This window comes from Acanthopagrus latus, chromosome 18 (assembly GCF_904848185.1).
Source record: "Acanthopagrus latus isolate v.2019 chromosome 18, fAcaLat1.1, whole genome shotgun sequence".
Lineage (NCBI taxonomy): Eukaryota > Metazoa > Chordata > Actinopteri > Spariformes > Sparidae > Acanthopagrus > Acanthopagrus latus.
This window is the reverse complement of record NC_051056.1, coordinates 14,266,475-14,290,825: the sequence shown is the minus strand read 5'-3', so window position 1 is coordinate 14,290,825 and position 24,351 is coordinate 14,266,475. Positions and strand designations below refer to the sequence as shown.

General features: G+C 40.1%; 4 protein-coding genes across 6 annotated transcripts; 3 read left to right on the top strand and 1 right to left on the bottom strand.

Moving 5' to 3' along the window:
- Window positions 1–982: 982 nt before the first annotated feature.
- On the top strand, window positions 983–12,590 carry acsl4a (acyl-CoA synthetase long chain family member 4a). Its single transcript, XM_037076437.1, has 15 exons — window positions 983–1,139; window positions 3,132–3,591; window positions 3,683–3,860; window positions 3,953–4,062; window positions 5,314–5,452; window positions 5,553–5,703; window positions 6,080–6,203; window positions 6,359–6,430; window positions 8,424–8,563; window positions 8,653–8,825; window positions 8,937–9,011; window positions 9,149–9,337; window positions 9,527–9,641; window positions 11,030–11,187; window positions 11,366–12,590. The coding sequence occupies exons 2-15, from the start codon at window positions 3,235–3,237 to the stop codon at window positions 11,521–11,523; spliced, it is 2,139 nt and encodes a 712-aa protein (XP_036932332.1). The 5' UTR covers window positions 983–1,139; window positions 3,132–3,234; the 3' UTR covers window positions 11,524–12,590.
- A 114-nt stretch (window positions 12,591–12,704) lies between these two features.
- nxt2 (nuclear transport factor 2-like export factor 2) lies at window positions 12,705–14,594 on the bottom strand. Its single transcript, XM_037076439.1, has 4 exons — window positions 14,430–14,594; window positions 14,166–14,252; window positions 13,483–13,627; window positions 12,705–13,008 (listed from the first exon to the last, which is right to left on the bottom strand). Exons 1-4 carry the CDS (start codon window positions 14,442–14,444, stop codon window positions 12,824–12,826), a joined length of 432 nt encoding a protein of 143 aa, XP_036932334.1. The 5' UTR covers window positions 14,445–14,594; the 3' UTR covers window positions 12,705–12,823.
- A 203-nt stretch (window positions 14,595–14,797) lies between these two features.
- On the top strand, window positions 14,798–17,496 carry psmd10 (proteasome 26S subunit, non-ATPase 10). The gene is made up of 5 exons (XM_037076438.1): window positions 14,798–15,048; window positions 15,140–15,238; window positions 15,556–15,702; window positions 16,589–16,755; window positions 16,897–17,496. The coding sequence occupies exons 1-5, from the start codon at window positions 14,935–14,937 to the stop codon at window positions 17,048–17,050; spliced, it is 681 nt and encodes a 226-aa protein (XP_036932333.1). The 5' UTR covers window positions 14,798–14,934; the 3' UTR covers window positions 17,051–17,496.
- A 569-nt stretch (window positions 17,497–18,065) lies between these two features.
- LOC119007067 (X-linked inhibitor of apoptosis) lies at window positions 18,066–24,243 on the top strand. 3 transcript variants are annotated; one of them, XM_037076416.1, is made up of 9 exons: window positions 18,066–18,223; window positions 20,329–20,620; window positions 20,714–21,278; window positions 21,370–21,469; window positions 21,584–21,662; window positions 22,856–22,895; window positions 22,997–23,179; window positions 23,318–23,602; window positions 23,683–24,243. In XM_037076416.1, exons 2-8 carry the CDS (start codon window positions 20,381–20,383, stop codon window positions 23,509–23,511), a joined length of 1,401 nt encoding a protein of 466 aa, XP_036932311.1. In that variant the 5' UTR covers window positions 18,066–18,223; window positions 20,329–20,380; the 3' UTR covers window positions 23,512–23,602; window positions 23,683–24,243. The 3 variants fall into 3 exon arrangements, with proteins under 3 accessions (XP_036932311.1, XP_036932312.1, XP_036932313.1); XM_037076417.1 differs by having other exon boundaries at window positions 23,318–23,616; window positions 23,695–24,243; XM_037076418.1 differs by having other exon boundaries at window positions 18,067–18,218.
- The last annotated feature ends 108 nt before the right edge of the window (window positions 24,244–24,351 follow it).

Here is a 24,351-nt window from a genome sequence, read left to right as displayed (position 1 = left end):
AAACTGCTTTCATGGATATAGTAAAGACATTTAGTAAATAAGTATATATGAACTTAACTGAATATGTGAATATCGACATAATCCAGTGGTTTTGTTTCACTTTAGATCAACCTATGCATAGTAAGACCACCTTACTACTCAAATACTACTCAAACCAGAATATATACATTTAATTAAAAGAAAAGAACACATTCTCATGCAATTGGTGGCAGTTTGAAAAGCCATTATTTGAAAAGATAGCTTTTCTAAGCCTGTTTTTTCAGCAATATCAGTTTCTATACAGCAGAAACAAAATGACGAGAAAGGCAACTCCACCTTTTGAATCAATTCCGCTTAAAATGTGTATTCTCACTATTTTTTCCACTTAAAAATATGTATTAGAAAGACAACATTGGTGGAAAAACGGCTATAAAATTGCTAAAGTGCTTATCTAGGGCCATTCGTATTATATTCATATTACAGTGATACATCAGAAATGCTTTGTAATCTCACCTCTCACTTTCAGCTCTTTTCCAGTTTCCTAAGCGGAAGTTGCTCCTATTGCACAACCATCGATGGCAACATCGGCCAGAATATTTAAGGCCAAAGATTTTATGAACAAAACACGTATATAGTCTAGGCTACCCGGGATGTTTATGGTTTAGTTTCTTAATACATTGGCCATACACATATGAATTTAAAGTCAAGGTGAAAGAGGTTTAACATTTAAATGAGATATCTTACTAAAACAAACTCTAAGTAGCTTTAAAGGAAAAGGAAATAGCGGTTTGGGTTTGTTTTTTCTGCATCAGTTTTTTTTATGTCCTTACTTATCAGTATGTTTACAGAAAATACACAAATGGCTCCCAAACATATATGTAACCAATACAAACTCGAAGGAACGCATACACACACACCCTCCAGCGTCAGGAACATCTGAGGGCAGAGACGGTGCTTACTTCCTGTAAATGCAAACGTCTCATCTGGCGGACGTAGAGGAAAAAAACCGAGTGCTCCGGCTGCTCATTGGTCCAGAAATATGGAATCAGATGACGTAGTAATTCCGGGTTTTCTATGTCTGTGAAGAGGTAACTGTCGGTCATTTCACAGACAGCCATACACACACGACCGACCGGCCGGGGTTTTCAACACTGCTGACGGTAAGAACGCCTCAAGCTTGCCAGTTAAGCAGGGTATCACCCTCTAGCTTGGCTACCGGTTACGGTAATCTCATTATAAAGCCTTTATCCTTTTGTAGATTTGATTTCGGGTTAATTCGTGTTGGCAATGTTGAATTGGTGTTAGCTACATCCTTGCCGCTAACGTTAATGGACTTGCCGCCGGTTGCTCAGTGAGCTGTACCAGCAGCGTGGGGCGGCTTTGTCATCATTTGCGCTACCATCCCGCTTCCTGTGCTATTGTGAAATAACCGCCGTGTACCGGGGCTCGTGTAGCTCATACGTCATCTTATTGCGTTGATGGTTATCTCTGATAAATAAGTATGTTATGTGTTTCTGTAAAATATAACCTTTTTAAGTGTTTTTTTTAAATGCGTCCTTGAACACTCGGACTTCCCTGGTCCCACTGAATTTGCGTACTGCTTGGTATATAATCGTAAAACGCGGGTTAAAATAGCAATATCGACCCAAAATGGCCACGTTATGTTGCCATAGAGATAACCCGTTAAACGTGACAACTGCATGACAGGAAATTTGGACAATTGGGCCCAATGTAAGAGCAGTTATCAAGTGCGAAACGTCAAGTAGGCTTTTTCATTGACACCATGCTATAAATATGGTGCTCAACATTATTTGCATTCGCCACAGGCACAGCAGTGGCCCGTTTGTCTCCCGTAATGCTCTGCAAATAAAGTTATTTGAGTTTGCCTGCTAATTCAAGTCCCATATTCAAAAGACATAAGTGACTGAACAAGTGCACGCATGTTACTTTATACGCTGTTATCACACAAGTATGCGTGCCAGCTCGCTACTGTTACAGTGAACTGAATTGCTTTCAGTGCCTGAAGGCAAAAATTCCGTCTTTCAAACATCTTCACAGTCTTTATTTACCTTCTGGAGTACAGCCAGATGTTTAAAACAGATGCGTGTGACGTAGATTCGAGACATGATTCATCGGGATGTGAATCACACTCCTATGTGTAAGGAGGGGATAGGGAGGATTTGTTAAATTTGTAAATCACTGACGTTTTTGGGTGCATTTCCACATCGCTGATGTTTCTGTTTTATCATAGATTAGGAATATAGGTGATAGGGTTCTTGGTTTTGTTAATACCCCTGTAGAGGAAGTTGCTTTTTCTATCTAATATTGTTGTTAAGGTTGTATCTTTTATCTATTTTGTGACATCAAAGTAGGTCTTACATGACAGCAACTAGCCACAACAGCTTCACATTTTCACAAGTGTCCCCCATCATCTCCATCTCCATCACATCCACCTTCCACTGTGAGGTTACTAGCAAGCAGAGCTTGACCTACAGTGGCCTTTCACTGGCCACCCGCATGGGGTGAGCTTCAAGAGTATTGTCATTGGTTGTCCGCTGCCTGATCCTCTTCAACAAAACTCACTGGGCTGTGGTCATTGGACAGAGGCCAGACTGGTCGGAGGGGGCCATGTCTTAGCACATTTTCCTCTTCCATGACCCCTCAGATAACCTGCTTTTTATTGGTGAAAGGCGGACAGTTGCTCATACCTCCCATGTGATTGAGCAATATAAAGCTGATAGATAGACATACAGTAACTGTTTGGTACAGAGCGTGAAGGAGGTGAGTCTCTCATGAGCACTTGAGTGTAGTCCTTAGTCAGCCAGATGGTATAAAAGGATTGGTTTAAACATCATTCAGATAGTGAGGGGTTATAGCTTGTAGTTAGTAGCCAACTTATTTTGATAAACCACTGTCTGCGTTCTGTTTTTTATTTCTTATTTTATGGGAAGTGTGCCACCAGGCAACCAGCTTCCTCTTCCAGGCAGCTGTTAACATCTGACTGATGTCTGGGGTGAAAAACAGTCCAGAGTCCAGGCTGTTTTTTTTCTTTGTCTTTTGTCTTTGTCTGTAAATTGCATTTATTCATCGTAGATTTTTCCACGTGTGCTGTGTACATTTTTATCTGATGTTATTTTCTTTTTTATTCCAAGGTGTGACATTTTTGGAGTAGTGGACTGTACTCGGACATCTTTTGGACCAACGCACCATTCAAAACTAGTTGGACCTCAGCTGCTGCTCACTTTTCTTTCCACTATGGGTCTCCAGTCAGACTCGGCCCTCCAATCTATTCTCCTCTTTCCAATCCACCTTCTGGTATGGCTGTACTCTGTCTTGTCCTTCCTGCCCTGGTACTATATCACAGGTGCAGGGGAAAGAAAAGCTCTGTCCAATCGGATAAAGGCACGCTCCACTTCAGGCCGTGCTGAGGGACCGTATCGCTCTGTTGACCACTTCGATTCCCTCGCCAGGGAGGACTTCCCAGGCAAAGACACGCTTGATAAGTTATTCCAGCATGCGGTGCAGCGCTTTGGAGATGGACAGTGTCTCGGCACCCGTGATGTACTGAGCGAAGAGAATGAGGTTCAACCCAGCGGTAAAGTATTTAAAAAGGTGAGGATTCTTGTTGCTATATTTTTTTTTTGTGAGCAATGGTTTAGAGGAAAAATCGTCTGATTTTTTAACTGACTGTTTCTCCTACTAGCTGATCCTGGGAGAGTATAGATGGATGTCCTACAATGACCTTGACACTATAACCACCAAGTTTGGCAGTGGACTGGCAGCTCTGGGGCAGCAGCCCAAAAGCAGTATTGCAATCTTCTGTGAGACCAGAGCAGAGTGGATGATCACTGCCCAGGCATGCTTCAAGCGTAATTTTCCATGTAAGTAAATTATACAGTATAGTACAAGATGTTACGTTACAAAATGTAAACAGTGCGTTAACTGCTATTTTTGTGCTTTGTTTTCATTACAGTGGTGACATTTTACGCAACACTGGGAGAGGAGGCGATAGCATTTGGACTTAACGAGACTGGAGTTACACATCTAGTTACCAGTGTCGAACTGCTTGAGACAAAACTGAAAGTGAGTCAGTAGCTCTTTTCACAAAGAGCATTATTGGTCCAGCAAAGGCTTGCCTTTTGTCCACCTTTTGTTTGTTCATACTGAACCAAGCAGTGGCGGAGTCAAGCCACACCAATGTGTAAATTTAGACAAAGAGGCATGACGTTACATAGCAGTTCTCTGTGGTTTCTTTCAACGTGTTTCCACTTGTTAATCTAAATACATATCCTACGACTGTTTATAATCATACGGATGCAGTTATAATGTGTTGTGGTTGAGATCCTGACCCATCATGCATCCTGCCTTGAAAGTGACAAAGTTAGGTTTTTTGCTCTAAATTACATAATTACATTATCACCATAAGACCAGCAAGTTTTTTACTCTGAATTATGTCACATATTCATCACTATACCTGCAGGAGCCACCTGGCTCTGCTGCCAGGGACAATTGCAGCAATGCAATGAAGAGTGGGAAGGAAAGACCCCATGAAGCTTTTCCACATATAGTTGAAAGATTTCTTTTCTCATATAAGTTACCAAAGACGCTACCAATTACCACATAACTGTTCTTTGTTCCTGTAATGTTGCTTTGTGGGTTGAGGTGTGGGTCATATCTCTTTTACTTCATGTGAACAACATCGGATTGTCACATCCCTGATCTGCATTTCCAGCTTTTCCATTCACAAACGCAGGCTTGCCTCTGAAAGTGCATCCGAGCCGCAGCAAAACTGTTCCCTTTTCTCCGCATCTGTAAGTTTCATACGGACAGAGAGGCGGAGTAGCACAAATCATTATAAGATGATCATTTGAAACTACACCGACAATAATAGTTGGTATTAGAACCTGAAAAATATAGTGTCTTGACAGCAGCTGCCTGGATGAATTAATGAACACAGTTTCTGTTGAGAAATGCATTATTTGTTCTTACTGTATACCGGTAGTTGCTTTTCAGCTGGTGTACCTTCCTATATAGAGAGATAATCCTCATTATGGGAAAGGTCAGGGGAAAACTGTGAGAAATGGGGAGTTCTATGTATAGATTTGATTTAAAATGTTTGCACCTCTGTAGAAGGCCTCCAATTGGCTTTATAGATTCCCTGATTTCTTTAAACATTTTTGTCGGTCTTCCAATAGTGGATGATTTCTATTATTAAGTCAGCCAAACTCCTGCCCATTAAAAAGACTATGTCAGTGAATATGTGGCTGGAAATCCTTATTTGTAAAAGGATATCATGTGATTGTGATAACGGATTTGTCCTCTCTGTCTGTCCAGAATGTGCTACCACAGATCCCGAAACTAAAGCATGTGATCTATGTGGACCAGAAGAAAGTGAGCACAGAAGGCTACCCAGCAGGGCTCTCCATCCACAGCATGCAGGCCGTACAAGAGCTGGGCGCGCTGCCTGAGAATAGTGTGTATTTCTCTGACTCGCATTGCTTCTTTGTCATATTCAGTGGTGAAAGTGCTCACGCATACAGTGGAAGACAATAACTGTTTGTTTTGTCTTGCAGTGGGGAGGGCTCTTGTTAAGCCACAGCCGTCTGATCTGGCTGTGGTGATGTACACCAGTGGCTCTACAGGCAGACCCAAAGGAGTCATGATCGTCCACAGTAACCTTATTGCAGGAATGACGGGCCAGTGTGAACGCATTCCTGGACTTGGGTGAGTTTCAGCGTTGGTCATTGTATAAGATTTAGAAGAATACAATATTCACAGCAAGGTTTCTTTTACCATTCTTGCCCCAACCTCACAGCTCCCATTGGAGAATGTTTTCCTTTAATGTTCTTTGTCTAGTCCAATGAAAACAACATTGATAACGTTGGAATTTTCCACATAAATGTGTGCTTGGACAGGCTTCTGCGATTAGAATAACCCAGACACACACACATCAGCTAGTTAGAGGTGGATGTCTCTATGCTGTCTGTATCAAAAACTGAGAAACCACACAATGATAGTCTTGGTGTGTAAACTGGAAAGAGGAACAGAAAAATGTAGCTGCTGGCCCTAACCTTTACTTTCTCTCACTGTATGATGACAGGCCTGACGACACCTACATTGCCTATCTGCCCCTGGCTCATGTTCTGGAAATGACAGCTGAAATCTCCTGTGTCACATATGGCTGTCGGATCGGCTACTCATCCCCTCAGACACTGTCAGACCAGGTAATACCCAGCACCAACCGCGGGTTATGTTGGGTCTGTCATTGTGTATGCTATATGTCTTTGTAATATACCTGGGTGTGGTTGCTGTTTGACCACATGTTTGCTATTAGCTTAATCATTGGTGCTGTCTTTCCTTTTTGTTTTGTTCCCTTTAGTCCACTAAGATAAAGAAAGGAAGCAAAGGAGACAGCTCTGTGCTCAGACCCACCCTGATGGCAGCTGTGCCAGTAAGATTCATGTTTTTCTATCACTACTCTCACAGGGGATTTGCAGTTCTTTTTAAGAGTGTTTGAAATGTCTTAAGGCCTTAAAAGTTGTTAGGTCAACTTAAATTTTAATTTGTGAGGGAATTTAACTTAATTGCCACAAGCAATTTTATCTAATTGCTTTTAATCCTTTAATATAATATTTCAAGGTCTATCATGCAAAAGAAAAGTACTACACTGCTGGAAGGATGGCCCTTGCATTAAGATGGGCTTTCTATGCAGTGAAAACCTTCCAACTCATACGCATTTTGTCATCTCTTGAGTATGCTGCTACGTTTTGTCAAGCTACCATTGAATTGACCAATTATGCAACAGTACTGCAGCAATACACCAAGAAGCATGTAGCCAACCAAAGTGGGGATGATTGATAAAATGCATAATGTCATTTTAAGAGACTTGCTAGGATCCACAAATCGATAGCAACACTCTTGACCATGACTTTTATCCAGCTCATTCTCCCTTCATTATTAAAGACACTTAAGTGAGCACTGTTTTAATAAGCTCCGACGCGCATTTTTAATGTTTTGTGGGCTGTCATCTCTGACAGACTCCTCTGCTCTCCCAGCCCTGTCTATGTCAAGTGCCATAAAACTTTTGTGAGTAAAGCACACATCAAAACACTGGTGCATTGAGCATAAACATGTAGAAAGGCAACATTTCAATCTGCTCCGTCTGCACAAGGTGCCAGCTCAGTCCATGTTACAAACAAGACAAAACAAAAGGCTATATGTATGGAGTCTACATACTATGGTGAGCATTCTGTGCCCCAAATCTTAAAATTTTGTAAAATGATTGTTAACTGCTGCTGCAGCCCCTCCTCCCTCCAGCAGCAGTCAGATGCCTGCAGGCAGTGAATCACCTCTGCAGAGGGAGGAGGACAGAAGGAATGATTGAAGGCTCCGACATACTTAGCCCACTCATATTGACTGCTTTCTGTGTTCTTCATCCAAGTTGTATTGTGTAAAGAAAAATATTAATTCACCTTACATCAGATTTTTTTTCACGTGAGAGTATATAGTCTAAACAATACTGTTGCTACTCTAACAGTAACTTGTAGTTATATTTGATGTATAAATAAATGCCTATCCTGTTCTGCATATAATCTTTTTTTTTTTTTTTTTCAAATAATGTATTTTTTTTAATCTATTATTTACTAATGAAAAAGAACTGATGAGATTAGACATACGGGCCTACATTAGCTGAAATTTACTTTTTGGGCATAAGATGGTGGTCCCAGTTTTCTTCAAGGTTGGCTGGCTTTGATCATTAATCGCTCCTGCCAATGGCTGACATATTGTCAGTTGGGCAGTACTTGATTTTGGCTTGGAGTTGGTATTGAAACAGAAAAAAATATTTTATTACATCTAAGCGGAACATTAAAATATGTTCCTGAACACATTTGTGGAGAAAAATACACAATGGACAGGATTGTGGTTCATATTGGATCAGTACAGCAGTGTTCCACAGTTTTGTTTTCCCAGTACAAAAACAAACATGACGGTGACTTCCAGTTCCGTTGCAGCTAAAACATCTGCTGAAATATGTTTTTGAAAACATTTTAAGTGAGAAATAGGCAGTGAAGTAACAGAATCCTTGTGTATAGTCATCAGCACTGTCTAGTTTAGTCAGTTCAGTTGAAGTTTAGTGAGACGTCCCCTCATTCAAGATCTGACTACACTCTCTGTCCAAGAATCTGAATTTGATAGAACAGCCTTACAGCTGCCATATGACATGTTTTTGGCAGGTTTTTGTGTGCATACTACCAGAACTGTAGTTATACAAAGCTGGTTTTAAAAAAATCAACAAAGTTCTTGTTCCTGGGCACTCTCAATCTCCTTCTCTCTGGTCTTCATCCTCTCTGTGTTTGCCCACTCTTCCATGCAATCTTTTTTTAACCTACTAATCATCAGTTGTATGAATTAATCCTTTCAATGAATGTTTTCTCCTTTAAAAGGAAATTATGGACCGCATCAACAAAAACGTGATGAGCAAAGTGCAGGAAATGAGTTTCATTCAGAAGAAGCTGTTTACACTGGGCTACAATTATAAACTGGAGCAGATCAGGAGAGGCTATGATGCACCACTCTGCAATGCGTAAGAAGCCACCATGTCTCCTTCAGACCCCAGATAAATGTGCTTGTGTAACAATTTCAGATCTCACACACAGCAATCTTTCTTTGTAGCCTGTTGTTCAGGAAAGTCAAGAAGCTGTTAGGTGGACGGGTGAGGATGATGTTGTCTGGAGGGGCCCCCCTGTCTGCAGCCACTCAGAGATTTATGAACGTGTGCTTCTGTTGTCCAGTGGGCCAGGGCTATGGCCTCACTGAAACCTGTGGAGCAGGCACCATCACAGAGGGTAAGAAGATATTTAAAGTGACGTCTAGGAATAGGGTGTGAAGCTTGAAATTAGGTTTAGCTTGACATTTTAATTTAGTTATGTTATTAAGATCATTTTCTCATTGTGTAGTTGCAGACATCAGCACCGGCCGCGTCGGAGCTCCTCTTCTGTGCTGTGAGATCAGACTCAGGGACTGGGTTGAAGGTATGACAATAAAACATGCTCCTCACAATGCAAAATGAAAAGGATTGGTATGTAACTAAAAGTGGTATTTCGAGTCTTAATTACAGGGTAGTTACTTAGGTGTGTTGAGCTTCTTCATTCTTCTTCAATTTTTTCAGGTGGCTACACTAGCAAAGACAAGCCAAATCCAAGAGGGGAGATCCTGATTGGTGGCCCAAATGTCACCATGGGTTACTACAGGAATGACAGCAACAATCAGGACTTCTTTGCTGATGAAAATGGGCAGAGATGGTTCTGCACCGGAGATGTAGGAGAGATATACCCAGATGGCTGTCTACAAATAGTGGGTGTGTATATTTGTTCCTAAAGCAATATCACTATACTTCCATTGGTATCTGTTTATAAAGGCACTCTATTCATACTTAATTTCACAGTGTCGTTCTGATGTCAGTGTGGCTGTGTCTTCTGACACACAAACTGTTTTAACTCAGTAGCATAGCACTGTGTTGTGAGCACATTTTTATATTATCCTTCAGACCGCAAGAAGGACCTGGTGAAACTGCAGGCCGGAGAGTATGTGTCTCTCGGTAAGGTCGAGTCTGCTCTGAAAAACTGCGCACTCATAGACAACATCTGCGCATATGCAAACAGGTGAGTTAGTCATCCTAAAACTTTTTTTTTTTTTTTTTAGTAAAATTATCAACAGAATGAAGAAAGAACAGCTTTGACGTGACAAAGATGTCTACTGAAGTTAGCATGCCTAGCAGCTAGCAACATTCCTGTGTGAGTGATGTAAACAGCAATAACCTCCTGGTGCGCCATTACTCAGATGAAATGCTGCCAATTCATACATATTGCACCTTTTCAAAATTAGAAGAAATGTGAAGTCACATTTCTTATGCGTCCAAGGGTAGGAATACATGTGGACTACTGTACAAGGTATTTAATGTTACTGAAAACCTAAAATGGCAACCATATCCCAGAATGTTATAAGCTGTTTAATTAGACGATTGGGAAGAAGAATTAGGACTTAAGGAAAGACACCATGAAACATATCCATTTATGTCTTATTAATGACAGTCTTGTCAGTCATATGAAGCCACTCTTTCATGTAGGTATGCACTCTGGTGCAAGCTACAACCTTTCTGAGGGCTTTTCACACTACATAATTTTAGCCCAGGGCTAAGAATATGTTGAATCCACTGAAGACGTGGTCGCATTTGCTTTCAATTAGGGATGTTCCGATCCGATCTGCAGGATCTGGATCACGGCCGATATTGGCATTTTTTCACTGATTGGGAATCTGCAATTTTGAACGTGGACCCAAGGCCGAGTTTTTTATTTTTTCATCAGAGCACAATTTGTGGCAGACGCGCATGTAACGTAACTCTACCAAACCTGTGGATAAAATGTCTGCAGTGTGGAATTAACTTAAAATGGAAAGCAAAAGCAGTCCAACGGCAACATGTAACATCTGCAATACGACGGTTTCGCGAGAGGGTAACACATTTGATACACATTTGATACGGCACATAGAAAAAACAAACACTCAAAGAATACAAGTTCACTCAAGCAATACAGGCAAAGACACAAAAGCAACAAACTCACGGATACCCTCAAAAGGAAAGGGAAATATCCTTGACACAGCGACACATTGCTCTGGATAACCAGCTCATCTGGAGTTATTGAATCCCCGGTATGCCCTATCATTACATTACACTGATTTCACTTTCAAGTTAGAACATATTAAGTTTAATGTTAAAACCTATTAAGAAACAGCTTGGATGCAGGTACTTTTTTTTCTTAATGCAGCTGTATTATCCAGGAAAATTAGTTAAGACTAAGTATCGGATCGGGACTCGGTATCGGCAGATACTAAATATTAAATGACTTGAATTGGGGTTAAAAAAAAAACCTGACATCCCTACACATCCCTATTTTCAGTGTATTGACAGTGGGCCCACACATAATTCTTCTAGTAGCTTTTCACCCTTTCTTAGACTTTTGGCCAACCTTGTTTCTAATGTTGATCATTGCAGTGAACAGAACTATGTGATCAGCTTTGTGGTACCCAACCAGAAAAAGCTGACAGAACTGGCCAAACAGAGAGGCATCGTGGCAACATGGGAGGAGCTCTGCACTCACCCCGACATGGAAAGAGAGGTTCTGAGGGAGATCAAGGAGGTCGCTTCAAGCAGTAAGAGTTGATCATTTGTTTTCATGATGTTGTGATAAGGCTATACTAATTATCTTAACCTTTACACATGCTTCTGTCCTTTGTCGACCTGTATGTACTAATATTTCAGTGGAAAAGGAACAAATTATCAATTGTACTGTCCTTTGTTTGTCTCTTCCTCTTTACCTCATCCATACAGTTAAACTCCAGCGATTTGAGATACCGGTGAAGGTGGTTTTGAGCCCAGAGCCGTGGACCCCCGAGACAGGTCTTGTCACAGATGCGTTCAAGCTGAAGAGGAAAGAGCTGAAGAACCACTATATCCACCACATAGAGAGAATGTATGGGGGCAAATAATTTCTCCCAAGAGTCAAAATTATCACCACTACCACTGCTTTGATTTGTAAATAATATTCCCGGTACCCAATAGAATTTGATGCTGTTTGTGAACTACAGGCGTCCAAATGAAGATTTCTTGAACAAAAAAGCTGAAGCTGTAGATAGTTGTAGCTGTTGATCCATGTGTGCTGCTTTTCTTGTGTGTAGAAGTTCTGATTGTCAAAGAGATGCACTCTAGAGGCAACTCCTATTCCACGGTAAGGGTCCGAAACCATTACAGCACTCAACTGCCATCCACTTCAGTCCTTTGGCGCTTAGTTTGTAGCCTTTAAAAAGTACTGCTGTCCTCCATATGTTGCTGATGCTTTGTTGTTAATTCCATTTGAGAAATATTAACAACTGTAATCATCACGGAGGCTTGTTATGCTCTTTTGTAAAGTTGGAGTACTGATGTTACTGTGCCTTCAGTCTGCAGTACTTGTGTGTAATGAAGCAGAAGTGGCATCTAGATAAAAACAAAAAATAGTTTACGCTTTTGTTACAAAAAATGGCTAAACCGCCATGTGAAGTTTACTTGAGGTGTTCAAGCTAAAGATCCCCACCCTGCGATGCATTGACATCACTCTTGGAAAAGAGCAAAGAAAAGTTACGGCATGATCATGTCTGCTTGTCCACTTATTTTTTTCTGACTTTTTATTTATATGTTTATTGTTTCAATTTATTCAGAAAGTAAGACCAAAATGTGTAAACATAAATGACTCAGGAAGATAAGCAAATGTTTAATATATGGAGTTATCAAATGGTGGGTTCAATGTGCTTCTGTCAAAATTCTTGTTGGCACCTTATTTATTAAAGAGCAAGCATGCGAAACTACTAACTTACTACTAAAATGCTTATTAGCATTAGCTAGTCAGAACTGGCATACTGTAATACTGTGCGTATTTTACCTCAGTTAACAGGTTAATGTACAATTTGGTATCATAGGATTATCTGAAGTTCATTTTAATATTATAGGAGTGTCTTTGTATTTTTCAAGGTGTTGTCGTGTTGATGGCTTTTCATCATTAAAACTTCAAGAACGCAGACATTGACAGTCACTGTACAGTTGGTCGTTTGGTGATCCTCTTTGTATTTATTACTCCATTATGAGCACATGCCTTGTTCAACATTTTGAGAGTAAAAGTCTTTTCTTACTCAAGTGTATGACATTTTGATTTTTATTACAAAAAATATGGAAATTAACAAAACGCATTCAGATTTTTCCGAGATCTCGGCGGTTGGGTGTTTATACATTTTAGAGGGCAGATGAGGAAACCCATTAGCTATTCCAGTCTTGAAATCGGAAACAGTCACTAGCAATCTTCCAAACAGGCTGGTCATTGTTGGGTGTAGCCTGAGCTGTCAAGAGAAAGTTCTGGTTGAAGAAGCGCTGTTTGTTCCCTTCGAACTTTACTGTCCCTCCAGTCACCACGAGCAGTGTGGTCTGGCCTTGGGTTGCTTGTTCTGTGAAAGAAAGGGTATATTGATGCTGGATCAGTGGGCCTTCACTTTTTTACACCTCAATTTAATTTGATATGCTTGACATGAAATGCCCTGCTTTATTTTACTCTATGAGACACATCTGAAAATCAACTATAGCACTTGGATGCATTTTGAGTAGGGATGCACACACTGATTATGTGAGCTTTATATTATGACTTTATCATAGAGAGCCATAATTGTTGTCACCTGTGTCGACATTTTTATTTTTTTTCCAGAGGAGAAAATAAGATTTAGCACAACAAATCTTATTAGAGCTACAAAATATTAAATCATCATTCAGCTCACTACATCATAAAGTGTTCTTTTACCCTCAAATGTGCATAAAGTACAGCTTATAAACCTCTTTATAAAATACAGAAATGTGATGTTATCAGCTACGTATTTATTCGTATTATCCACATCAAGCATTCCCAATTTTGAAATGGCCCCACTAACCATGAACTGGCTGACAGTCCAGTGTGTGAACTTGGAACTCGCTCGATGGCAGCGACTCAAAAAACTCGGCCAGAGCATCCTGTCCTGACACAGCATTGCCATTCCACACCAGGGTCGCCTTGTCCAGGTAGAGTCGGGTCAAGTTCTGAGACACAGGAACCAGTACATTATGATTGTTGAGAACAGTGCAAGCAACAATGGCATGGACAATCAACAGACTATGGCAGTGTGCTCTACAGCATGGCCAATACTGTTGTTGATCTTTGAGAAGAAAAAAACAATATCAACTGAGAACGTTTTCAAATCAAATCAAATCAAATCAATCTTTATTTATATGGCGCTTTTCATACAGAAAAAGTATCTCAAAGTGCCTCACAGAAATATACAAGGTTAGGATTAGGTTTGGATCCCTTATTTCATACCATGAGTGTTGAATGGGACTCTTAAGTTACAGTTGAAAACGAAGTGTTCACTGCTCCCTAGTGAGCAAACTAAGAAATGAAACGCGGTGAGTTACCGCACACACATCTTTTAGCAATTACACACCGATATATCTGTGAACCTGGAATTTGACGTTACTATTGTCCATGTCGATATATCGGTCACGCTTTAATGTGCTCATACAAATCATCACACAGAACTGTAGCAGTTATTTCATAGAGCAAAACAAGACCTTCACTCACCCTCCTTTTCTTATCCATGCAGTCATAATATATGTTGACAAACTCTTCAGAATACCTGCATGACTGGTCGACATGCGTCCGGAAATCCTAGTGGGACAATCATTTATTAAATGCCGATTCATATTAATGATAGGGAACTGGTGTACAGGTTATCAACGGCTGTTTAGCTTGGCGCACATTGGAAAGTAATGATAGCTAGCAGTTAGCACGCGAAGCATTAGCTGCTTGGTTTCATCGAAATTGAAGCGAAAGTTTGAAACTTACGAGAGTGGTGGCCATAGTATGAATTGAATTGGGACGCTAATGAACACTTTTATCAACAGGACACTGGAAAATCTTCATAAGCATCAATTTAAGTTGCTTTTCTATTTCTAGTTCATTTAGCAGCCAACACGGCCATTTTGCTATAGAAAGTACTTCCCCCGGGCAACCAAGACAGCCTGCCAAAATAATGCCGTAAAATACAGTAAAGGACAAATATTGCCTGGTTTCATTCTATTGAATCACTTTCCACATTCGTTGTTTGTTTCATGATTGAAATAGGATAATAACTAATGGATTAATAAATGATCGTGTAAATTCAGTCTCGTATTTTTAGGAGATGTATTTTATTTTGAAGAGAAAACAAACGGCACATGCGGAAGTAGAGTTCATAATTTCCTGAGTCATTGCTCCTCAAATCCAATGTATTGATACCCACATTTCTCAGACATCACGACTCTTAGTAGGCTACTATACTTTCAGTTTGGCATTTAAAGTATATTTAACAATGGAGGGCACTGTATCTAATGTGGAGGTCTGTAACTTTGCCTACACGGGGCAGTTTGATAAATTAAAACAGTGCATCCTGACAGATAAATCGCTTGCGTGCAAAACGGACCAGGTAAGAAAGCACGTTTTAAACATAATGAAAAATGCGTCGTCATGATTTCCACCTTTTTTACCCTCGACTCTCTGACTCTCTGTGACTCTAGGACCATAGAACCGCTCTGCATTGGGCTTGTTCTGCTGGCCACACCAACATTGTGGAGTTTCTGCTTGACCTGGGAGTTGAAGTGAATCTGCAAGATGATGTAGGTCTACTGGCTTTTATACAGGAGGTGTTATGCTGCATGTTTATCCTCTAGCTGGTGAATGGGGTGATATTTAATAATAGAAAGGTGTATCTTCTAATGTAATACTACAACGACAAAAGCAAGCAAATCTGTGGCAGAGAAGTTAATACATTAATACCTTTCTGAGACTCTTTCACCCCTTGCAACCAGGGAACTGAAATTAAATATTTGCAGTTACAACTAGACATAGTGGGGCTATTTCTGATGGCAAATTAATTCAGTTTACCTTGTTTTTGTTATATAGGAATAATTACAAATGATGTGTAACTTCCCAGGCTTCGTGGACCCCTCTTCACATTGCAGCGTCAGCTGGCAGAGAAGACATAGTGAGGGCTCTAATATCTAAAGGAGCTCAGCTGAATTCAGTCAATCAAAATGGATGCACCCCTCTGCACTATGCAGCCTCTAAAGACCGATATGAGGTAAGGTTTGACAGTTTTTATATGTACAATGCCACACACATAATTCCATACATGCTGACAAAAATATATTTTATTTACAATCATTTTCTATTTCCAATATTTAGATGTATGTATTTGTAAAAACAACTCCAAACATTTTGGTGTTGGTGGTGGTGGTGTATTCTTCTTAGGTACTGTATTCTGATGATGTAACAGCCAAACTTTCCATCCAGAAAATAATTGTCATATGTATCGTTTATGAAAGTGATGGCTGGTTATGGCCCTGGTATGTACATGTACAGTACACTGTATGATATAATAATTTTCAAGATGTAGTTTTAATAATTTAGTTGGACAGTGCAGTTCATATTTGAGAACAACATCACTTTATACTGTTGTACCATAGGTGTCAATGGATAGTTCCTGATAAAGTAGCTTTTGGTTCAGAACTGATAAGGCTACTTGATCCCCTCCCATTCATTTGGTGTGTGATATGCTGTAAGTTAAAAAGCTAAACAGAATACAATCCCTCCATCGCCAGACTGAAATTATTACATAATGACTTTCTTATGGTGGTGTGAGAACCGTTTAAACAATCATGAAAGTAAAAGTATTTGTGTATTTGATATATAATCACTTGTCAGGGAGGTAGTTCTGGCATACATGAAATCACATACCAACATTAAGAACTAACTAGATGTTTAGTTTAATATACCTAGCCCAGTTGTATTTATTGTATGCTAATTTTAGCAACATTACATGGAATTACATGTATAAATTGTCTTCCTCTCTGAAACCAGCAGGACAGGATCTGAAAACATGTATTTTCCATAGTAGGGAAGTGACTGGATTGAAAGTGAATTACTTGTCGATGATGTGTGAGGAACCCGCCCTTCCCTCTTTACAGATTGCCGTGATGTTGTTGGAAAATGGAGCGGACCCCAATGCCACCGACAAGTTGGAATCCACTCCCCTCCACAGAGCATCTGCCAAGGGAAACTACCGGCTCATCCAGCTGCTTCTCAAACAGAGTGCATCAACCAACATCCAGGACTCACAGGGCAACACAGCGCTGTATGTGTAAATAAGTAAAAGTGACACAAACATATAGTACACTAAACACAGACACAAACCTTTTTAAAAGGTCAGTTCACCTGAATTGAAAACCTGTTTTTTCACTTGCCTTTTTCTGCCTGCATTTCTTTTCCCCACCAGCCACCTGGCATGTGACGAGGAGCGTGTAGAGGCAGCCAAGTTGCTGGTGGAACATGGGGCCAGCATCTACATTGAGAACAAGGAAGAGAAGACCCCCCTCCAGTTAGCCAAAGGTGGCCTGAGCAACTTACTCCAACGGATTGTAGAGGGTTGATACATTTGAGTTGAGAACTATTAATAAGTTACATAATGAGAATTCTCATTCTAGTCAGTTCTTCCTGAGCGGCATGGTGTGACACATTCAGATGTGTTGCAGGTGGAAGATAAGACGGTGGCAGGGAGAAATGTTGGACTGTACTGCATCCTGTTCCTCAGATGGGACAGTGAAACTGCTCAGACCTTAGATGTCTGACTAAAAACACTCTGCACTATGCTCAGTCTATCATACACTGCAGCCTCTTTTCTATGAAGTTTGAATGAAAATGCTAAAATGACTTAATAAAGATCAGCGTACAGCCAGTTAATAAAGTATGTTTGAGATGATTTATTCATTGTCCATACAAGAATTGGATCCAGAAAGTGTTGTTTGCTGTCTAGCTTTTGACCTGTTGCTACCTTCAGTGATTAAAGCGATGGTTTCTCTCCACACACTGGACAATGTTTAGTCTGTATTTGTTGTTTTATTCATAGCCTGACCCAGTAGCTCTGTTCCAAGTTCTGTATGTGGGGTTTTGTGAGTATCTTTCCACAGTGGACAGTGTGTCTTTTTAAACACAGGGCTGAATAGAAGCAGACGGCAGCTGATGTTTTCAATTTTTAACCCATTTTTCTCAAGATATGCAATTACACATTTCTGATTCTTTATCTGTGGTTCCCATCAAGTCACAAAGCTGTAAAATTGCTTCTTGGCAACAACAAACAGTACCCTTTTGACATAGGAAACATCAACCATCCCATCTGAGAGAATAGAGAATATTTTTTATTTATTTAATTCATTGAGATGGTCTCTTCTGCCTAAATTGGCAAAGGCTTCATTCTGACAGACTTCTGTGGTTTGTTGTTCTGTAGGGACTGAGCGTAGATTAGGTGATGTATACTGCTCCCCAACATTGACAGCTAACGCCAACATAGTGTGTTATGGTTAACTTTGGGGTTTCCTTGGCAAACCCCCAGCTAGTTCCCGCAGATTTCTTCCGAAGGTTCCTGACGTCACACGAGTGGTCACCTGGGATGCGCAGGAGAGGGTGCGCGCAACACTGATTGCTTTCACTTCCTCAAACTGAGGTCGCGTCAAATAAAACAGTCCTCTTCAATTATTGGACTCCGCTGTAGGCGGTGTTCACACCAGAGACTGTCTGAAATTTGAGACCGACGAGCTGGCTGTAAGGTACTAGACGTTAATTATTGTTTTGCAACGATAGTTCATGAAATAACTTTTCGACCTCTCTAACGTTAGGTAGATGAGCTAAGCTAACTTAAGTTAGCTAGCTAATGTTTGTAGCTAGCGTTATATTACATCTGTTAACTAACGTTTACCTAACATTACAGTTTCAAGAGCACCGCTTAAAGTTCAAACCAACTGTTTCTCTGTCTTACTGACGAGTGTACTTGTAGCTCATTTTGCTTAATTCGTCTGACCAGTAAGCTAATGCAGTGTACGTGTGTGTGTGTGTCTGGTTAGCGCGGTGTCGTTGTCAAACGTGAGCAGCAGCCAGTTTTTATACGATCGATGTTTGCCTGCCCTGAACTATGGGGCCATTGTGTCGCCATTGTTTAACTCAAACGTTCATGATCTTTCTGGAGTTTGCAGGATAAGTCATCCAATCTTACTTATGGTATACGTGATGGTGTGTTGATGTCTTGAGGCATGACTTGCTCTCACATGGTTTGACGTATGATGTACGCTTGATTGCAGTACCATCAGATGCAGCGAGAGTCTTTAAAAATGTCATGAAATCTTAGCATCTGTGACTGTTTATAACGCAACTTTATGCCTGAACTTTGCCCTCGATCTGGTGATTGTTTCTTGAATGAATGTCGACACGCAACGCAGTTCAAAGATCACAAGCTGCTCCGCTCAATAAAGTAAACATACTTCTTTAGAGATAGCAGTTGATTAAAAGTTACGCAACCAACGCTAACTTGATGTAGCGACAACACGTCTTTTATATTAATATGTGATACTTAAGTCAAAACTTAAGTTGAATAAAGTTTATTTTTTAAGTTTATTTTTTACTTGTGTTGTAGCCTCCAATTGACAGTTGTTGGGGAAACAGCACTCATTTCCTTTGCTGCATCTATGCTGGGATTGACTCTGTTTATGTCATACATTCAGTACAATATGCAGTTAAAAAATGTAAACATGAAGTCTCATATAAAGAAAAAAAAACCTCCCCGTGGTGAAACTATGAACATGATAGTTCCACCCTCTGGGAAAATATGAGTGGGTGTGTGGCATGCTGTTCTCATGACGTGTTGCAACATAGACACTGTGTACCTTTACTTCCTAAAATGTAATTCCACACCTCTATACAGCTGTTCTCTCTAGTTGTACATCCTACTTATCATATGAGACATATCTTATCAGTCAGTGTATGGCTTATTATTCTGTACCATCCTTTATGAGAAATTGTTATTGTCTTATGGCCTAGTGTCTGTTCCTAGGCGGCACCCTTTACAATACCAGTGTTTAGCAGTGCCCTGTGTAATCCTGCCTCTCCAGTGCCCATCCCTCACATGGAATATCCAATAACTCCATGTGAATACAGTCTGGCTGCTCCTCTTAAAGGCACAGCAACCATTTAATGTGCTGCGCAGCTTTCTGAATTGACATACATCGTATTGCTGGCCTCCAAATAGGTTGTTCACTTTTTTCTGAAGTTAGACGCACATCATTGTACCAAAAAGTGATTTCTATGATATTATTTGACTGTCTTTAGAAAATGTGCTTCTCAGCGTAAACACATCTAATACCGCCGGCATATTTTTATTCTGTGGTTATAGGCATTATATTTTCAGGTTGTTTCTCAGTCTGTCTGTCCATTCATGTGAATGCTATATCTCAACAATGCCGTGAGGGAAGTTCTTCAAATTTGGAACTAATATCATCTTGGACTTAGGGATTTTTGTGGTCAAAGGCCAATTTGACCTCACAAAACACATCGATAACTCAAGACTTTGACAAAGTTACACACACGCCTGTCAGGATAAAATGATTTAGTAATATAATTTTATATCCATGAGGTCAACTTCACTGTGAGATCACTATGTTCTGCAACAATACTCTTATGGTCGTTCACTAGAATTCACTAGAATTGTACATATCAGTACAGTGATACTGTCCATTTAGCCAGGTAGTATTTCCTTCAAAGTCTTTACAACATATATCATGGTTTTCTGGATAGAGATCGATGTAAAATTCAACTTGAGTTACGCATGGATCTGTACAACAGCAAAGTGGTAATTTTAGTTTTCTTTCTCTTTTATTTGCAGGCATTCTGTCCCTCAACTTAGTCCACTCAGCAGTTTCCTGCCTGGCTCTATCATGTGTGATCTCAGACAAGACGATGATTTGGAGACAGATCACTCTGAGGATTTTTCCCTGATGAACAGTCGCCTGGACTCATTCCGTGGCTCCAGCCTGGCCCAGCAGGTGTCCCCAGAAAGATTGGCCAGGGCCGGCTTCTACTTTACTGGCCATGCTGATCAGGTCCGCTGTTTCAGCTGCCAGAAGACGGTGGAAAACTGGTGCAGGGGAGACACACCTGCAGAGAGGCATAAGGAGGTAATCATAATGGAAATGGGAAAACACACATGATGACATTTATTGTTTTCATTCTTTTCTTAATTGAAAAATCATACTTTCTTGCTTTTGCAGGTGTCCCCAACATGCAGATTTCTCAGCTGCACCCACCGCACCGGTTGTAACCCGCTTTATGATACTACACTGACTAACGGCTCAACCTACAATGAGGAAGTAGAGGACATGCAATATCGTTTGAGAACAGGAGAGGTTGTTGATGAGTCCACTTACCCAGTGGTCCCTCACATGAGGAGTGAGGAGGCCAGGCTTAAGACCTTCTCCTCCTGGCCCTCTAGTGCTCCTGTGAGTCCCCGAGCTTTGGCCCAGGCCGGCCTCTACTACATAATGGAGTGCGACCGGGTGAAGTGTTTCTGCTGTGGTGGCATGTTGGGCAACTGGGAAGCAGGGGACACCGCATGGGGAGAACACAACAAACATTATCCCCACTGCTTCTTCATCCTCGGGCACGATGTGGGAAACATCCCATTCCAGGGGGGTATGGAGGAGGAGTACAGCCCCAGTCAAAATTCAAGCACTCGTGTCTCAATGGGGAGATTTGAGGAGAGGCTTGGTAGCTTTGCAGGCATGCAGCACCCTATAGACCCAGAGAGGCTTGCCAGAGCTGGCTTCTACAGCAAAGGTAGAGTGCTGATGGGACTACAGAAAGCACAAGCAACATTTAAAAATTAAGGCAATATTTGTGCGAGATTAAATTGTGTGTGTCCTCACAGGGACTGGAGACATGGTGTTGTGTTTCCGCTGTGGTGGAGGTTTGAAAGGCTGGCAGCCCGAGGAAGACCCTTGGGAAGAACATGCCAAACACTACCCTGGGTAATAACAACCTCAGTGTGTTCTGTCCCTTATGCCATTCATATACCATTTGTTTTTTGTTTTAATACAATTATATGCTTTGTTTGTTTTTTGTTTTTTGTTTTTTTAAATCAGATGCAGCTTCCTGTTGTCAGAAAAAGGACAAGAATTTGTCAACAACATCCAGCTACAAGAACCTCGTCGAAACAGAGCAGTAAGCACTCACTATTTTTACGTGCACTTAAGTGTCTGAGTTGTTGTTGTTGACTTTGAAATCTGATTTTATAAACCTCATGTAAACTAGAAACCAGATTTCTTTAATCAAAATAACAGTGTAGTAAAACCCAGTGAATACTTGATTTCCTGACGATTTTATAACCATGTGTTGCACATGTGCGCCCCAGGATAGAAAAATTGTTGCTGTGACAGCAGTGTGTTTGGATTAAAGGAAACCTTGTCACTCAAAGTGGTACTTTGTTGTGTAGGAAATATTTCAATCAACTCATTTTTTACAGGTGAGTATTTGGACACATACGCACAGAAAGGAAAATCTCAATGTACCAGACTAGAAAATATCTATCCAATTTCTCTGCATGGCCTGGTTCCTTCTGTGCATGTACACATGTTCAGTCTGATTTATATCTGCCAGCCAGTCTGTCCGACCATTTGTAATTTTAAAACATTATTGTAAAGTGGCTTTTGTCCTCATTGTTTGTTTAAATGACTTAAGTTCAACCAAAGCTTTTATGAGGCTTCATCAGTCTAAACAAATCAAGCACTGCAGATACCTCCCAATATGATTTCAGCACAAAATTCCCTCTTTGTGCTACTATCCTTAAGCAAACACTGTCCATTGCAGCACTGAAGCTGATTTTATCCCTCATCTCTAACATTGAAATCACTTTAGGAGCAGATCTGTTTGTAGGCAGGAGAACCAATTATAGCAACAAATAGCTTTGTCTACATATGGGCATGTACTGTAAAAAGTGGACTTGGTTGGACCTGGTGTTAACCAAACTGATGTACATACAGAATTTTAGCATTCAGTTGGACAGATGATGAAATGAAGTATAATACTTATTACCGAACTGTTTGCTATAAACTTTACAACATATGCTGCATTTTTGGAATCACCTGCCACTAAAGCTTAACTCAGAACAGTCAGATTGCGCTAGATCTTATTTCATGTGAATGGTTTGCAGAAAATGCTCAATGTCCAACCAGACCGACAATTGAATGGGGGTTGAGGTAGAAAATGTAATTCTATGTTGTAAAATTACGTCTTGATTCAGAAAAGTCAATCATTGGAAAATGTCAAAAATCCATTTGGTTGCTAGGGCTTTTTTTAAATTTTATTTATTTTATTTGGGTTATTCTGAAAGTAACCATGACCATGTTTCTTCCCAGGCTGCAAGTCATCAGAATGGATTTTCAGGAGATAGAAATGGTAAACATTTATATTTTTTACATTTGACTACCCCTTTTTGAGCATTTAACAATAATTTTAAAATTTGTTTGTGTACACTAATGTTTTCTCTTTGTGCACAGAGGTGCTGCGGTCTGCCATGGCTCAGAAGGCCATAGAGATGGGTCTGGATCCCAGTGTGGTAGAAAGGACCACCCTGGAGAAAATCAGTAGGACGGGCTCCGGCTACTCCAGCCTGGAAGCACTTATGGAGGATTGTCTTAACAACACACCAAGGAGTGATGCAGCTGAATCACCGGAAGAAGGTACCGTTCCTCCTGTACACTGAACCAGGCGCATGGCATAAACACACACCAATGTTGATTACACAAAACAGAGCTTGGGCAGCTGTGATTTGAATGTGAGCTAACACACGTTGATGTTTTTATGACTTTTTCCTCTAGAGGAGGACCCAATGGAGAAACTACGGAAGCTGCAGAGGGAGAGGCAGTGCAAAATATGTATGGACAGAGATATTTGCATGGTCTTCATTCCGTGTGGTCATCTGGTGTCTTGTAAGGAGTGTTCACTATCACTCCATAAGTGTCCAATCTGCTGTGCATCCATAACACAGAAGATCAAGACCTATATTGCATAAGGGAATCACAGAAACATGCCAAATGCCAATGCTGCTTTCTCACAATCTTCATAATATTTTATTTTATTATTAAATGTAGATAGCCTGTAAAATATATATATATATATATATATATATATATATATATATATATATATATATATATATATATATATATATATATATATATATATATATATATATAAAATCTGTACAGTCTGTGTTGCTTGTATGCGTATGATGATGAAAGAATATTTTCATAGTCACTGAGATGGTAAATAGCTGTTGATACTGAGATGAGATAATATTAATAAGTGGTGTTGATTTTCTTTATTCTCATTAATGAGGTCTGAAACCTGTAAATACACACTAAAGGATAAAACCCAATTTTGCAACACTATTTCATGCCAGAGGTGCCTTTCTCTAGGTTTAATACTTGTGTCTCTTTTTGTTGATTTATTTAGTTTTATAAACTGTTTAGTTCATGAGGTGTAATATCAGTATCAATATCAATTTCTCCCCTCTCTTCTATTTTTTCCTGCGTACTGAATGTTTAAGACTTGGTTTTCCCAATGGTTGCTGCTCTGTATAGAAATGTATAAAGGTAAATCCATAAAGAGTTTGCTTTACAACTGACAAAAATTGTTTCTAGGTTAGGGCCTGCAATTAATCAGTGTGGTTTGAAATTAGTTTACTATTCCATCATGCGATCTGTGTGTGTCTTCAAGAGTGAATAAAATTTTAATAACTCCACATGAAATGTGTTTCTCTTGGATTACTGCAACATTTAGACTTTTTTTTAAATAAAAATGTTGGATTGAGAGTTTTCGAAAAGACCAATTCAGGTCAAGTTTGTATGGC